The sequence below is a fragment of the Pollachius pollachius genome (genome assembly GCF_949987615.1).
Source record: "Pollachius pollachius genome assembly, chromosome: 5".
NCBI lineage: Eukaryota > Metazoa > Chordata > Actinopteri > Gadiformes > Gadidae > Pollachius > Pollachius pollachius.
In genome coordinates, this window is record NC_136938.1 from 11,562,515 (window position 1) to 11,578,726 (window position 16,212).

At 40.0% G+C, this 16,212-nt stretch overlaps 1 protein-coding gene across 2 annotated transcripts in view; it reads left to right on the top strand.

The window, feature by feature from the left end:
• The window catches only part of pcdh9 (protocadherin 9), a gene marked incomplete at both ends in the record, with an annotated part of 161,291 nt that extends 157,918 nt beyond the window's left edge, over positions 1–3,373 (top strand). For both annotated transcript variants that reach the window (XM_079736092.1, XM_079736093.1), the window contains one exon: positions 2,997–3,373. In XM_079736092.1, the coding sequence (XP_079592218.1) occupies positions 2,997–3,373 (377 nt within the window). The remainder of the gene's footprint in view (positions 1–2,996) is intronic.
• Positions 3,374–16,212: the final 12,839 nt, after the last annotated feature.

Consider the following 16,212-nt stretch of genomic DNA (forward strand, 5'->3'; position numbering starts at 1 on the left):
ACCGACATTTGATTGGTGTAATGGTGCTGTAATCAACACATGGTTGGCAACGCCTGGCCAGCGCTGGCATCAGAATCTCGCCACTGATTGAGTCTTTGTGAGTCGCTCGCAGCTCAAGGTGGCTTTGTTGATGTTCACCTTCCTGAAGGCCAAAACAACAACTTTAAAACATTCTCATGGTAAACGCAATCATATAGCTCCATATGACACTGCCTTGACCCAATGTGCATTGGAAATACAATCTGAAGAAAAGGCTTAAGGAAATGTATTCATAAAAATGCTTTTTTATTTTTTACACATAAGGCCATATGAGGTTGGAAAGAAAAGAGCCATATACTAGAGGTTATACCAACTCAACCCATCTTCAGCAAACACATTGCCAAAGCAACCCCTCCTCCTCTCCTCCATCCCCTCCATGTCCGTCATCTCCCGTCCCTAACGACACACTGCCTCCCCTCCCCTATCTCATTTAGGGAATTCATCTTGCTGTCACCCCGGCGATGCACGTCATTATGCGCTACGCTAGCTCGCCGGCCACCTAGAGTTCTACCCTGGTTTCTGGCTCAGGCCCTCTAGCAGGGGGTTAGTAGAAAGTTAAAATAGTTAGTTAGTAGATACTAAGTCAAGAGTTAATTAGTAGTGAGTTAACTAGAAGAGCGTTAGAATATAGTTAGTTCGTCGAGAGTTAGCATGGAGTTAGCTACTGTAAGTTCTGAACATTAAACATCTCTGTTACATGTTTTCAAGCTTTCCCAAACAATAACAAACATGTCACACTCCGTCATTATACATAGGCTACCTTAATAATAGAAAATGTTACAGATTCTGTATAGAGCGCAATGGGAATATATTCTGATGCACACATTCAACTACAATGTGACAACATGATATTAGTGATGCTGAAGCTGGATGGATAAGATCCTGTGGCGTTGGGAGATTGGACCCAACGCACCGCTGAGATCTAGGTCGACTAAATGAGCCACGACATGAGGCTGATTATCTGGAGAGGTAGCAGTCCAAGAAAATAGATTAACTACCCTGCTCTGCAATGTGATGGTGGCTGGGGATTGCTAGGTGCTAGTGGTTATGCTGTAGCCCAAGGCTAATCTCAGGAGATCACCTACAGCCAGACAGCACTCACATCATCACAACAACAACCTGTAAACTAACCTCAACTAGAAATTCACTATGTTGGTACAAAAGATCTGCTATTACACGTATAAAAAGGGTTTAAAACTAAAAGTGAGCTATTCATTCATCTGGAATTACTAATCCCGTAATAATTACCATCTCATCTAGTCCTCAATGTATATTTGGGTGTGAAAATGTATTTGACAAGGATTATCTATTTTAAAATTACCTTCATTCATCATCATGAAATGGGTCTATGTTTAAATTAAAGGCATAATTTCGGACACAAGACATCTTATACTTATGTAGCGTTTTAACGTCTCTTTATACTTACCCTTAAAACAGTTATGTTTGTATATAGTATATTTTAATAACAATAACTCATTTGTTTAAGGGATTCATATTGCTTTAGGAATAATTTAGCAAACACTATACACTGTAATTTCAAATATACAAAATAGAAAGCATTTATTTTGTAATGTTGTGGATAAAAGTATATGGATTATAGAATTTGAGTATAATAGAGATTTAAGTAATGGAAATACAAAGAGATCCGAATCATACAGTATTTTAAAGAAAGGTATAAGCTAGCCTCCTGCCTGACTGAATTTAATATTCTGTAACAAATCGCATCATGATTATCAAGTGGTCTTATAAAGATGTGTCCATAAATACTGATGCATTTTCAAGACAATCGAGATTAAAGCTATTAAAGCGTAAAAAAGTTGTACTCATATCGTCTCAATTTCAACTCCACCATTCATTTAAACTTCCTTCAAATATGTCAGATATATACAAAAATGAAAAACTATAAAAAGTGACCGTAGCAAATGTTGTCAGCCAACATTTTAATCTCTGTGTTTTAGTCTAGGCAAGTCTTGATATAAAGAACAACACAGGGAAATCCAATAAGGAGTCATTGCTTGGCAGCACACTGCATCATTAAGTATACAACAACCTTATTAAGATCAACCCTTTCCATGCAAACAGCAGCATGCAACAGAGATGACTCCTTAATGACAATGTGATATTGCCTTGTTCTTGGTGACAGGGCTGACATTTAAACAGTTCCTGATTCATGGAGATCTGGGTTAGGCTGGATGTCTGGCTGGGAATTACCAGCTTTTGAGCTCTGGTTTGGGATGGACATCTGGCGAGTGATTACCAGATATGGTGCTCTGGTTTGGGTTGGATGTCGGGATGGGATGCCCAGCTCTGGAGCTCTGGTTTGGGGCTGATGTCTGAATAGAGATGCCTAGCCATGGAGCTCGTGGTGGGGTGGGTGTCTTGCCAGGGATGGAGGTCTGGTTTGGGATGAATCTCCGGCAAGAGATGGTCAGCTCCAATCTCCTTTAAGCCATAAAACTCCAAGCCTTAATAATGCTCTCCATGCAGAGATATTGTCTGGGAAACACACAAGTTTCTAATCAGCTTAATCATCTTAATTACATACGATGGGAGACCATTTACAAACCTATTTACCATATAACAAATATGATGATGAGGAAAATAAAGTCGATTTTGTATTGTATTATGAAGTCAAGGATTGATTATTTCTCTTTTGTGTTTTGTAACGTTGTTCTATTTACTATTTATTCATGTAGCAGATGTTTTCAACCAAAGATACTTACAGTGAGTTCAGATAAATGTCATCAAGGATGTAGAGGTTCAGGCACCAGGCTCTAGGTTGGCCTACACGTAAGACTGCAGACTTTGGGGTTCAAACAACCTTGGCTGGGAGTTGAACTCCCTAACAATCCTTTTGGTCCCATCGTTCTCCTGTTGATTTATAGTGTTTATCTCAGTTTGTGTGTGTGTTTGGTCGGTTCTCTCTAGTTTCTGATGTTTTGTTCCTCTCTCCTCAGACGGTCCGCTGGGTCCTCGCGGGTTGGTGGAGGCCACCGAGATGTGCACCCAGGAATGTCTGGTCCTTGGACACTCGGACAACTGCTGGATGCCCCCAACCCTGGGGACCTACCAGCAGCCCAAGTCCCCGGTCTCTGGTTTTGGGTCCTCGCAGCGGGAGTGGGGTCCCAAAGACGCGCTGCTCAACGGACACACGCTGACCCGGTCTTGGAAGCATGAGGGTGGTCGCTCGGACCACTTTGGAGAGCGCAAGATATTTGGGAGTGGAGAGGGACACTTCACCACCGCCAGCAACATGGCGGACATCCCTCTGGCCAGCCTGAAGTCCTACCAGCCAGCCTCATGCCCAGAGAGTCCCAAGGAACAGCAGCTATAAGAGGAACTAACTGAACGGTCCGTCTCCGTCCCTCTGGGATCACGGCACACAGGGGAAGACTCGCACACAGGCTCCTTGTTTCACCTTTGCTCCTCTTTCTTCTCCGTTCTTTTGTTTCGTTGTGTTTCTTTTAGACTTAAGTTGATGCTTCTGCGATTGCTCCCCCTCTTCTGTAGACCACTAGATTTAGCGCCTCTGCTCTGCACCCTTACAGCTTAACTTTAATACGACACCAGTGGGAGTTCACTTTTTTTATAATCAAATGTGGAAGGATTTCTTTGACTTTACCTTTTTCTGTCCACCTCCTGTGATTTTGGACGAAATCCTGAGGACGACCAATGCGCAGGAATGGACAGAATGGAAAAAAATGAATAAGAAAAGAAAAAAGAAAAAGCGTTCCTAAAAACGTCGCTGGATGACCAATATATCCTGATATTTGTGGTGTGGTTGTTATTGAGTTATTTGGGACTATGTTAATCAACACAATCAACGTAACTGGGAGAAAACACTGTTAGTGGACTCTTGTTTACTCTGTCTATGTCTGTGTGTTTGTAAATAGGACCTATTAACCAATCATGTACCCGTTATAATCCGACCAGTAGGACAGTGATCCTCATTATGGCTTTGTGTTACATTCATTTCACAACTCAGCTGGACCAAGATTTTTAAAATGCGGCCAAACGTTTGTTGACTTCATCATTGCCCTAGAGTTATTTTAAAAAACAATTTCCCCCAAAACTATATTCCACTTTCCATTTCTTTGCTTTTTTGAAGTGCTGCACCACCGTTTGTTTTCAATATATATATATGTATTCTGTAAGAAGGATGTCAGTACTCAATATTCTACATTATACAATTTAAATGGTGGAAAGTAAAGTTCCTCTAAAAAACGATTTTAAAAAGTGTCGAGTAAAATTCAATAGCAATATATTTGTAAATGGCTAAATGTTTTATCTAATGTTGATCTTAATACTGTATACATTTTATCGAAAGTGATTTTCATCAGAGCTCAAATTATCAGTAGTACTTGCAATTTAGTTACATATATGAATATAATTTCCATACAGAATATTTTTCCATAAGTAGAGAAAACAAAACGACGACAGACCTAATTCAATGTGCCTTCGTGATGTTTTTTACGTAAATTTAAATGAGGACATCCTTTCTAAAAGACAAACAGGTCATGAATGTTGGACAAATTTAAACACATCATGCATATTTGAAAAGACTAAATTAGCTCTGAAATCAAATGAAACGAACAGGCATGTGTCATCGGGCATAAATGATTCTATCATTCATAACTTTTCCTCCCCCCCACCTCCCTCCCCCACAGCATGGAAGGCTAATTTACTCAAGGGAATAGCATGCGACAAGTTATAGCTCTTAAAATGAAGTGGATTATTTTGTGTCATATTTAATTTTGGCTATTACAGATTTGTGTATTAAGAAGGCATCGTTTGTAAAGCACCTTCATGTTACCGTCACAAAACCTTCTGTTAGGGGTGGAGTGTTGAGTTTGCTTACTGCAGTATGTTTGTCGTGGGGGTGTGTGACATCACAGATATTGAAACAGTTAATCCTTGTTATTATTCTACAGGTATACGGCTACTGCAATAAATGTTTTCATTATGTGCACGCTCTATCCTTCATCATTTAGCTGGTCTCCAATTGCAATATCTACACTGTGTGGAAGAAATGGAGGCATTCCAAGAAATCAGGACAAGGTATCAATCCAATTAAATTAAATATTAATATTATGTTGTACAATTATAATGAAAATGACAATAACATTTAACATAATCTAGAAGTATACCTAGATTATATACAATGGGTATTTTTACAATGGATAAATATATATATATATATATGGATACCTTTTTATGTCCCTGTAGACTGATCAACTTTGGGCCCAGTCTTAGAACCGTTGTCCAGGGAACCAAGCCCTGACACCAAAAGATAACAGTTTTATAATTTTTTTACTCAGAAATGTCCCACATCCCCTGCATGTCAGGGGAGACCACACTGGCCGCGACCCCAAGGTTGAGAAGCCTTGTTGTATATGGAGCAGTTTATAACTAATATAAGTAATTGGTATGAAGGCACACCTGCAACGATGGCGGTTGGTAAATAATGGTCTTCAGGAGTTGATTTTTACGTTGCCTGTATACCAAAAAGGCTACTTCCTGAAAAGAAATATGGGCACACGCACTTCTGCCGTTCGCATCGTCCCCTCCAAAGCTTAAACCAACACTTGTGTGTGTGTGTGTGTGTGTGTGTGTCTTGGATGTGTCTAACTTGCCTGTATAGCGGCAAACCGGGAGCGACCCCCTCCTCTGTAATGACGGGCCGGAACCCTGACTAACCAGTGAAGTAATTATATTTTCTTTTATTCCTCTCAGTTTCTCTTCCTCTCTTGATCTGTTTATCAGCCGCACCCCAGCGGACCTGCTGCTTAACTTCCCAGTTCCCAGACTCGCCATCGACTGGCCGCGACGCTTCCGCGCTAATTGCCTTGGAAGTGTGAGGGGAAGCAAATTAGTGTCGCACCACAACCAAGAGAGGTTAGAAAAAAAATCCCAATCGCATTTTCTTTCATATGGCTTTGAGAATATTTCTGAGCGTGCACACAGTGGAACAGAACGACTGTTCAGTTGGGAATCAGTCAGCTCTCTCTCCCTTTCCCTCTCCTTCCCCCCTCTCTCTCTATTTTTCGCTCTCTACCAGACAGAAATAGTGGTATTTACATATTTCAAAGGCCATATTTAAAGATAATAAGAGCTGCCATTGATCCAAGTCTTGTTTTTCAACTGCAGTGAATTAATTTAATCTCATCAAATGAATGTATGTTTTCATGGAACCCTGAGGGTCCGGTCCTCCTGCACATCTCCCCATGTTTGTTTTTATCCCACGCCGCAGAATAAACTTACTTCAGAAGTTGTGGAAACCCTGAGCCCAAGACATCTAATTGCGGTGAAATATTAAGGCAAATGAATAATGTATTTATAATATTGATGTAGTTTAATGATCATATATAATCAATATTTCAGTGCCATGTTATATCTCACTATGTTACTGAAGGGGGTTATTCAAATGTTGTGCGTTAAAGTACATAAATTAAATGCAAAGTCTTTGGGTCGTTTCTATGCCAAACCTCGGCTCCTTCTCTTCTGTGACCATGAAAGAATGTAAAATAAGCAGACATGACTATTGTCCAAAATACATCAATGTGCACTATTCACAGTCAACCAGCGTCAAGAATAATGAATACAAAATAATTATGAAGGAAGTATTCATCACAATACATTTTACGTCCTTACATTTACTTTTGGATTGCTAGGTGTTCATTAAATGTCACATTGGGCCCTATCTTGCATCAAACGCAATTGACTTTCTATGCTGACACATGGATCTTTGCTAGTTTGCCCCCGGCACAAAGCCGATTTTGCCCCGCAGCAAACCTGCGCCACTAAACTTGCGCCCTGAGAGGCGTGTCGGCGCAAATGTACATGGTGCTATCTTACAGATCGATAAAGCAGTACACTAGCGGATAGCACAGTTGGTGTTGCTAATTTGACGTACCATGGCAGGTCGGAACTGCAACATAAGCTTACACATCAGTAGGCTATACACATTACATACATGCAAATGATTTGCCTAATTGAAATATTGTGATGATTTTTTTTCCATATGGGCTGCATGAATGAACACTGTAGTAGGCTATGCCATGCGTTAAAATAATAATAATAACAATAACAAACTCGAGCAAAGTAGACTATATCCCATCCTTCCAAAAGAAAATTTCATTTCACTGTAAATGATAACGTTGGTTAAATTATTTGGGAAAGAGCAGCTGATACAGCGGTAATAGGTTGTATTTAAATCAATGTATCTGCAAACACCATACAGAAAACACATATTTTCTTGACACAGACATCGTGGACAAGCCCATTACTTTTATTATTTATGAGTATTTGATTGTGAGAAAACATTGTTTTACCGCGTGAGTGTTAAAAAGAATGAATGAATACAGGCGCGCATGTGTGCATCCATCTGTTTAAACACACGCAAACTAAACACGTAACGCATAATACAGTCCATAGCAATGTATATTAACGGGGGAACACATGTATAGTAGGAACACAAGTCGATAACGATAATGTATACAATACTGCTAAGAAACAATATGTGTTTCAGTATTTCGGAAGATGTAGAAGAAAATGCTATTCCATGTGTGAATTAGGCCATATTATTTGGCCATAAACAGAGCCATTTGAAGTTTGAAATTCATGTGGTCATGCATCTGTCTCATCGGAGACCGCAAAAGCGCTCTCAAAATATCAACTCGTCAGGTTCAAATGCGCTCATGGCTCTTAAAGGGGATGGGAGATGGCACTCTCATTGGTTTATTGCACGTTACGCCCAAACCACACCTATGGGTAATTAGGCTACTTCAGGGCAACTCTTAGATTTAGATTTGCGTCGGGCGCAAGAGTCATTTATCCGCCGGTATGATAGCAACACAAAGCTACTTCTGTTTTGCGCTTCTCACTTGAGTTTCAGACCGTTAAAATAGGGCCTATTATGTTGAACTAAACTGTCTTCCTACAGAACCTTTCACTGCAGTTCAAAACCTTCCGTTTTCCATCGGAAAATGTTTCATAAGGAATACAAGGAATTACAGCACATAGGGAATAAACCGAGAAGCTGCCGAGGCTGAGGCGAAGCCGAGATTGCTTACCCCAGCTAAAGTAGACCTACATAATATTCCACTTATACCACACCTACAAACAATCTTCAGATTTAAGTTACTTTCATCCCTAACACAATTGTTATTTTATTGACTTAATCAGCTGAAAAGAAAGTATTCTTCAGCAGTGCTAACCCTTGAGCGTATTGTTTTTGCGTTGGCATGGAAACATCTGGTAGCAGAGATGTCACGCTAATGCACACCCTTGGAACATTATTGACCAATCACAATCAAGAACAATGCTGTGGCATAAAGTAATAGGATCCATCTATCTGACAACACCATGTTGATGCAGCAACAGGAGTTTCACCTGTACACAACCAACGGGCTGAGTGCATCACGATGGCTGCGAGTCCTTCTAATACGCACCCTGCCCACATTCTTTCAATTACCACACCGGGAGACATGCCACCAGAGAGAAGATTGAAGAGACACTTGATTCAGCCATTGACGGAACGTTCTGGCTTGTTTGACGCAGAGTTCAGGCCCGGGGGGATCAATGGCCGTTCTCAGCTTGCTGCGGACAAGTCCATTTCTGAGCCCAGAAGAGCCTGAACGTTCCGGAAACACGGATGCACCCTGGACCCCCACCCCTCCCACACTTACAGCCTAGTGGAGAGCAAACACACAGTGAGTTCCCTGTGGAAAGGAAGACCTGAGCTGTGAACACTGTCCGTGGGGAGAGCAGACAGACAGAACAGAGATGAGGGATTCACTTGTGTCGTCAGTGGGTAGTCATTGTGTGGTCAGTGTGTAGTCAGTATGTAGTCGTTGTGTAGTCTGTGTGAAGTCAGTGTGTAGCAGTTGGTTTGTATTATTTTCATTCAGTCATTGACCAAACACTTTTATACAAAGCAAGTTATTTAATACCATTAAAAGCACACACAATCAAATTTAGAGCCGCCACAAAAAAATCATATTTACAGAGTGCATAGTTACTGTAGATAGTGTGTTTTAAGCTTTAGCTGTCTAGTGCAGGCAGTTAAGCAAACTATTAGAGCAGGTTGTAAGGAGGTTATTGGAACTTGTAATTGGTGGAAGTGTACCCTGCTCCTAGATCTGGTCAGGTGACCCTTTAAGACCATCAGGCGTTGTACAGGAAAGAAAACATTTGCTTTGTTATTGTAGGGGTGTGTTTAATAATACTAAGCAACTAGGTTTATAGGGAAGAGACGGTACAGAGGCAAGGTTATGTTTCTGTTCATTTTGAAGTGTACACACACCGTTGTTGTTGACTGTTTGCTTTGGGATTGCGACCTCTTGTAAGCAGAGTTTGTTCTGCCGTTTGTTTGCATATTTTACTTGGGATGCAGGGTAATTCTAACAAGGCATATTCGTATCCATGTAATCACGAGTTTATATTTCTGTATGGTTTATACATCATACTTTGGTTGAAGGTGTAAGAAAATTAAAATAAATGAAAACGACTTTAGATTCCCTGATACAAAGGGAAGCCATCAGGCTTTAATCACAGTTTCCTATTCACAAGTCCTCGTAATTGAAATCAAAAATCAGTTTTTTGGCTGTATAGCGTCGTTCTGAGTGCCTCATGTCAGTGCACCTTTTGACCGAGTTAAAATGGAATTAGCCGTAATTGTGCCAGTTTTCAGATGATCCTAACAGGAGTTCCTTTGAGAGCCTGAAATATGGGCCTGAGATAAGCAGGACCCATTAACAAAACCCTCTACGCTACACCCTGGGTGGGCATTAGCCCTGGTAAGAGCTTTCAGCCATTCACATGCTAATCAACCAACATGGAATTCCAGTTATGTCTTCAGTTGCTACGATTTTGAAGAGATTCATTTATTACATTGCACTCTCGCCGCAGCCAACGTTTTTGATTGGCTAATGCTGAATTGATGATGTTGTTTTAACTGAAATGTGAGTGAATACTGTGTGACTAATGTAACGTATTTATAATATGATAGAATTTCATATTCTCTACTATAATTATATATATATATATATATATATATATATATATATATATATGGGAGAGAAGTGAGCATCGGCAGATGGTTTATTGAAACAGGGAAACCATTTCAACGTATTCATTAAAATACATCAGCTAGTTTTATTGTCCGTTACTGATGTAATGGAGAGATTGCAGGGTGAGAACGAGAGGAACAGAGGTGGCGTGGGGATCTACTAATTAAATGCTAGAGACACTGTAGGTCAACATGGACATTAATAAGAAATCATCACTTTTATCCTTCATCTATTGCTTTAGATTTGATCAAATAAGTTAATAGAGATATGCCTTTTAGTCATCATTTTCCATTTTAGAGACAGAGTTGAATTAACTAGATGTGTGACAGTTACTGTTTGTATTGTTCGTTGTATGGATGTAATGTGATATTGTGAAATTTAACATAATGTACTGTACTGTAATGTAATGTAATTGTTTGACCCATCAAAGCAGAGACAGAATGCAAGACCATAACTGAATTAAAGGAAGATGGAGGATAAAGAAGGTATTTGTGTTGTGATACCAAGGAGGTTATGAGATACAGCAGTTTCATCGTTCAGCAAAACTATTTATTCAAGGCTTCAGGAGCAACCATCAGAAGACAGACAGCAGCATGCCATGTCTTCCTTATGAAAGTATAAATCTATCCAGAGCAGCCATGTTTATACCTTAAGCTGTCTGTCTGTCCATCTGTACCTCTGCTTGCCTGTCTGTATGTCGATCTTTCTGTTGGTCCTATGTTCCATCTTTCTAAATTCCCTTTTTGCTTTACAAATTCTTGACTGCTTGATTGTAATTTGTTGGTACCTTTCTTGAAGAAGGCTCTTATAATTCTTAGAACATGTAAGTTAAACTAATTTTGTTCTGAACAAAATGTCCTCTTCATAACCAATACCAACCTTCACATTGCAGATGTGACCCAACCCTTTCCCATACAGACACAAACTAAGATTTCTGACAGAGCAGCCGCTCTTCACAAATTATTCATCTTTATGTTGAATGTGGAAATTTTTTAAATGGCATTGAAAGTTTTTAAACAAAAATCAGTTATAAAGCGGATTAAATACTGTTCTGAATAGCTGACACGAGAAGAGGAACTCAGGTTGGATCAAATCTTTCTCTCTGCCTTAAAGATGCATCCAATGTGACCGCAAAGCTACGATTAAGAGCTATGATTGAGATAGCAAGTATTGCAATAAAACACCTAAACAGATATACAGTGTTAAGATCTGCAGAAGTGCTTTTAAAACTGAGCAGCGACCAATAAGCTGTTAACAGTAAGGGAACACCTTGGTTGCGATACGCCGACAATATTTTATAAAAAATTAAATCTAAATAAAATATGGACCCCACCACAACTTGTCGATTTCATTGGATTAATTAGTGTTGGAGAATGGAGACTGGGACATTGTATTGATGAACAATATACACAGCAACTGTTTTTTACATGATAATGAGAAGGGTTTGTTTATATAAGTGCACAGAATCTTGTTTAGGTCCTCCTTGGTCAAGGTATAACCATAGGGGATACAGAAAGCTTACCTGCTGGAAGTTTCATTTTAACAGTTAACAACATGAACCTCGCCACACGCTGCTCTACCTCGCGTGTCACGGTTCATCTTCAATCTTCCAACACACGTACGAGTCATTTCCTGACCCAGTCTTTCCCGGGATACCAGAGAACATAAATGTCTCTCTCTTTCTCTCTGACCTTGCGTCTCATCTGTAATCTCCTTTGAGGAAATTACGTTCACTTTATGAATATATTGTAATTAGGAATATGTATTCTATGGGGCCAGTATAAGATATAGTTTCCGCCTAATCTCTCATTTATATGCAAAGAAGCAGAGAGCTTATTCTGCCTCGGCTCCTCTAAGCGATCCCTTCTTGCCCTAATCAACTTCCTCTTTTCTCCCCTGCCATTGTTCAGTTTGCCTTATTGGACGCACGCTGCGCCACTGGGCCGTGTATCAGGAGCTGAAAGGGGGAGGTGGGTTGGAAACAACGGGTGAGGTCAGGTCAGGCCTGGAGAGCGGGAGGTGGGCTGGAAACGAAGGGTTAATTTGGCTCAGGCCTAGGTAACAGAGATAGATTCAATGTTTGTAACACTGCTTTCCAAACCTCTCGTACAAAGAGTGCAGTGTGTAGGTGGGTGGATTGTGCTCCTCAGTTTGTAAGTTCATGGGATGATTTTGATTTGACTCTATTTAATACTTCACTACCATAATACTGTTTAACCTCTGAACTTCTGGAGAGGCAGGAGCTAGGAAGTAGGGGTGGTCGGATCAGTCCCAATGTACCGACGCCTCCGATCGGCTTCTACTACTACAGCGCAACATCAGCGCAACTACTACAACTTCAGCAGAAGAAAATCAATAGTATGAATAGAAGCCTTTAATTATTGAAGGCAGATAATCTTGAGTTGTATTTTATTGGGATGGACTGTAGGCTGTAAGCATCAGGCTGGGGAACTCATTCAAGTTTCCTATTTGTTTCACCTGCTACTGTACGGCCAGATCAATCTGACATCTTGTCACCGATAGGATACCAGTTACAGCATGCAAAACATTCCAATTGCCAATATTATCATGTATGTTACATATATGTGTATATATAAAGTATATGTGCATATATTTATAGCCTGCCTATATCTATTTATTTTGCATTGAGCAGAACATTTTAACAAAGTTTTAATAAGGTTTTTAACAAATAATCTCACCTCAAGTGAGATGCACCCCTAGGTAACATCTGCCACTGCCTGTGACATTTAGCACGCTCTTTTTGCTCAAATGTGCGATATTACAATTGCGATATTTTTTCTTGGAAACACGAGGGTTTAGGAGACCATTCATCATTTTTTGGGGATTAAGTTAATAGGATACTTCATATCCAAGGATTTTGAGAAGCAGTAGTGAATTATTCTTACGCGACGAGGACACAAAGATTAAATAGCTTTCGCCCGAATTTGCGATTTCACTGAAACTTTGAACAATGTACAAAACACCTTTTTTGTCTCATGATAATTTGAGGTACCCCCATATGTTCAAAGCCGTGCTTTATTGGAACTTAAAGCTGGGGTAGGTAACTTTGGAGAAACCTGCCGGACTGAGCTAGATTTTGAAAGTATCCAATTAAAAAAAATCCACGGCCCCTTCGGGCTTCACGCCAAAGCTACTCCCCTATTATTGTGCGACAAGCTTGCTAGTTTGAGCAATAGGTCTGCCTAACCTCTGGTCTTGCACAATAAGTGCATGGGCAGAGTGCGTGCAGGCAGGCTGGTAGCTAGGTAGACACATCATCCAATCATTAAATTTGGCCTAAATGAAATGATTGGAAAGACTTAGTACTTGCCATCGACATCCACAGATGCCTGGATTTTTTCCTTCTTTTGTCAGAGCATTTGTTTTATTGAATACAGCAGGAATGCAGAGTAAATATATCAAACTTTGTTGAGAGCCCTGATACATTGACAGATCCTGTTGTACGTTGTTGCTTACTGTACTACTCCATCAGCCTCAATAAAACCCCTTTTGGGACAAATAAAGTGTTTTGATTGATTTATTGATTGATTGATCGATTGAAAGATTGATATCTGGAACCCAAATATTGGCAGATGTTATTGGCCAACTGATATGTTATCCGGCCCTAGCTTGCTGATTGTTCACACTTTTTACCTTCCCCTTACATATTCTAATGGCTGACTAAAGGATACTTTTTTCAATTTTGGTTTTAAGTTTTTCATTAACACATTAGGCCTGATTTCAGGATAAATTATAGCCAAATGATCACTCAAATGATTGTCACACATCAAAGTGTATCTGGTTTATTAAGCGCATTCATTGTTTCAGATCATTAAGCCACATAAAGATCAGTTTTTTACTCTGGCTAAGTCTGATGGTGTCCTAGATCTGAGAATATTGTCTGCTTTGTCGGCAAGGGTAAATATTTGCATTGCCTCGTAAAGCCGCTTTCACACTAAGCCGTTTGGGACATGCCGACACTTGACGTGATCCTAATGTGCTTTTCCTCAGGGCATGTGAGTGAAGACAGACCTTCAACAGTCATTGACCTGATGGTCGATGAGATAACAAGGCTGGCCAATCAATCACTTGCATGGCTATAAAGATGTCGGAGGGCCTAATGTGCTCTGTTAGACCTGTAACGTCTGATGACGATGTTGATGGCACAGAGAAATGTTATTATAAAACACCGCCATTATCTCGTCCTGCAGCGTTCGGGTTCAGTGATTCATGTGTTTGTGTTCTGTATCAATCTAAGTGTTTCCTCCTTAAAAACAATGGAGGGATAACAGATCAGCACCCACCTCTATGCTGGAAGGACAGAGGAGGGGAGGGGAGAGTAAAAGAGAGGAGGGGTGAATAAGAGATAAGAGGATGGTAACGGAGAGAAGGTGAGAGGATCAGAAAGTAGAGAGAGGGCCCACCTGCGAAGGAATGTTGTGATGTCATAAAGCCGCTTCAAATGGAGCTCCAAAACAAGTTGACTCTCCTCCAGACATGCACAATCGATTAAGCACCTTCACTTCAAAGGCTGAGGAGCCAGCCTCACTTCTAGGTGAGGAGAAGAAGTGGAGGAGGGCAGAGGAGGAGGACAGAGGGGAGCTGGAAGTGGAGAAGTGGGGAGAAATGGGGGAGGGAGAGTGAGGAGCCTCCTTCACAGAGATGATCTTATTATGCATATCTAACACACACACACACACACACACACACACACACACACACACACACACACACACACACACACACACACACACACACACACACACACACACACACGCAATGTCTCATGTAGAAGGGTGATATGCATAAATATGTATAAATTGATATTTGGATTTTTAAGAAGATGACAAAAATTAGGTTAAGAAGACATATGTTCATTATTATTTGTGTTAATGATAACACATTCCTCTTCCATCATCCTTGATGAGTGTGAAAACAGAAGCTATAGGCTATATTTACATCGCTAAAACATCAAACATGGTAAACAGACCCATATTCATGCTAGTTCTACTTCCATTCTTCTTCAACACTTCATACTGTGTTTTTATTTTAAGAAAGATAACATCCTCTCATAATTCACTCTGAACTTTTTATGCAACTGACTCTGTTGTGTACCCTGAAGGCATCAGCACTTTGTTTCCTCTGTATCTAAACTCACTGTCATAACGCTGGGGAGAACACATCCACAAGACCGCTTCTGTCACTTCATAATCACTTGTAAACAACTCCAGCAGTCAATGGGTGCAGTTCACATGCATTTACAAGCAGTTGGATTATTAATTTGTTCATTGCAGTCAAGATAATGCTCCTCTGGAATCTGCTGAGTGAAGGTTGGACGGGTCAAGGTTTGGTTTTAGCTTAAGGGTTTGAGTTTATGGTTAGGCTTTAGGCATTGGTTATTGGGTTAGGTTTTGGTTTTACCGTTAGGTTTGGTTTTAGGGTTAGGGTAAGGGTTCTGTTCTAGTGATGACGGTCCCAGGATAGGGCCCACAGTCACAGGTTTCCAAGAAATGGTGGAACAGGTGGAACTTGGACGGGGAGTGTTCCCAAGACAGACCCTCAAGGGCTCCGAATTCCTGAGAATTGGGCCCAGGAAGACCTCTGAACTCGAAACTAAATAAAATCATAACTTATACCTTCCAAATAGTTGGATAATATCCTATATTTATCCTAATGGTCACTGGAGAACATTCTCACACACACATATAGTTGTTTTCCTTTATCCCATGGTACAATTTAAACATCCATTAGGTATAATTGTAAAAAGAAAATAATATTTCAAAAAGCATGTAGGACTAAGGGAAACAAAGAATGTATTACATATATATTTTCTCATTATTATTATTTGGATGGCTACTGGAAATGTTATTCTTTTGGCAAAGTATAAACATAAGGGATAAGGTTTGTCTGTTATTTGGGTCTTCTAGATACATAGCTATGTTAGATTTTATATTATGCATACGTTTTTTATAAATCTTCAGTGGACATCAATTTTTTTATAAATATAATTATTTTTAGATCAATTTAATCAAGAAGTGTTGATAGGTCATCTCACTTTCCTTCAGTTGAAGGAGAGAGTCAGAGCGTTAATAAAATTTGGTCG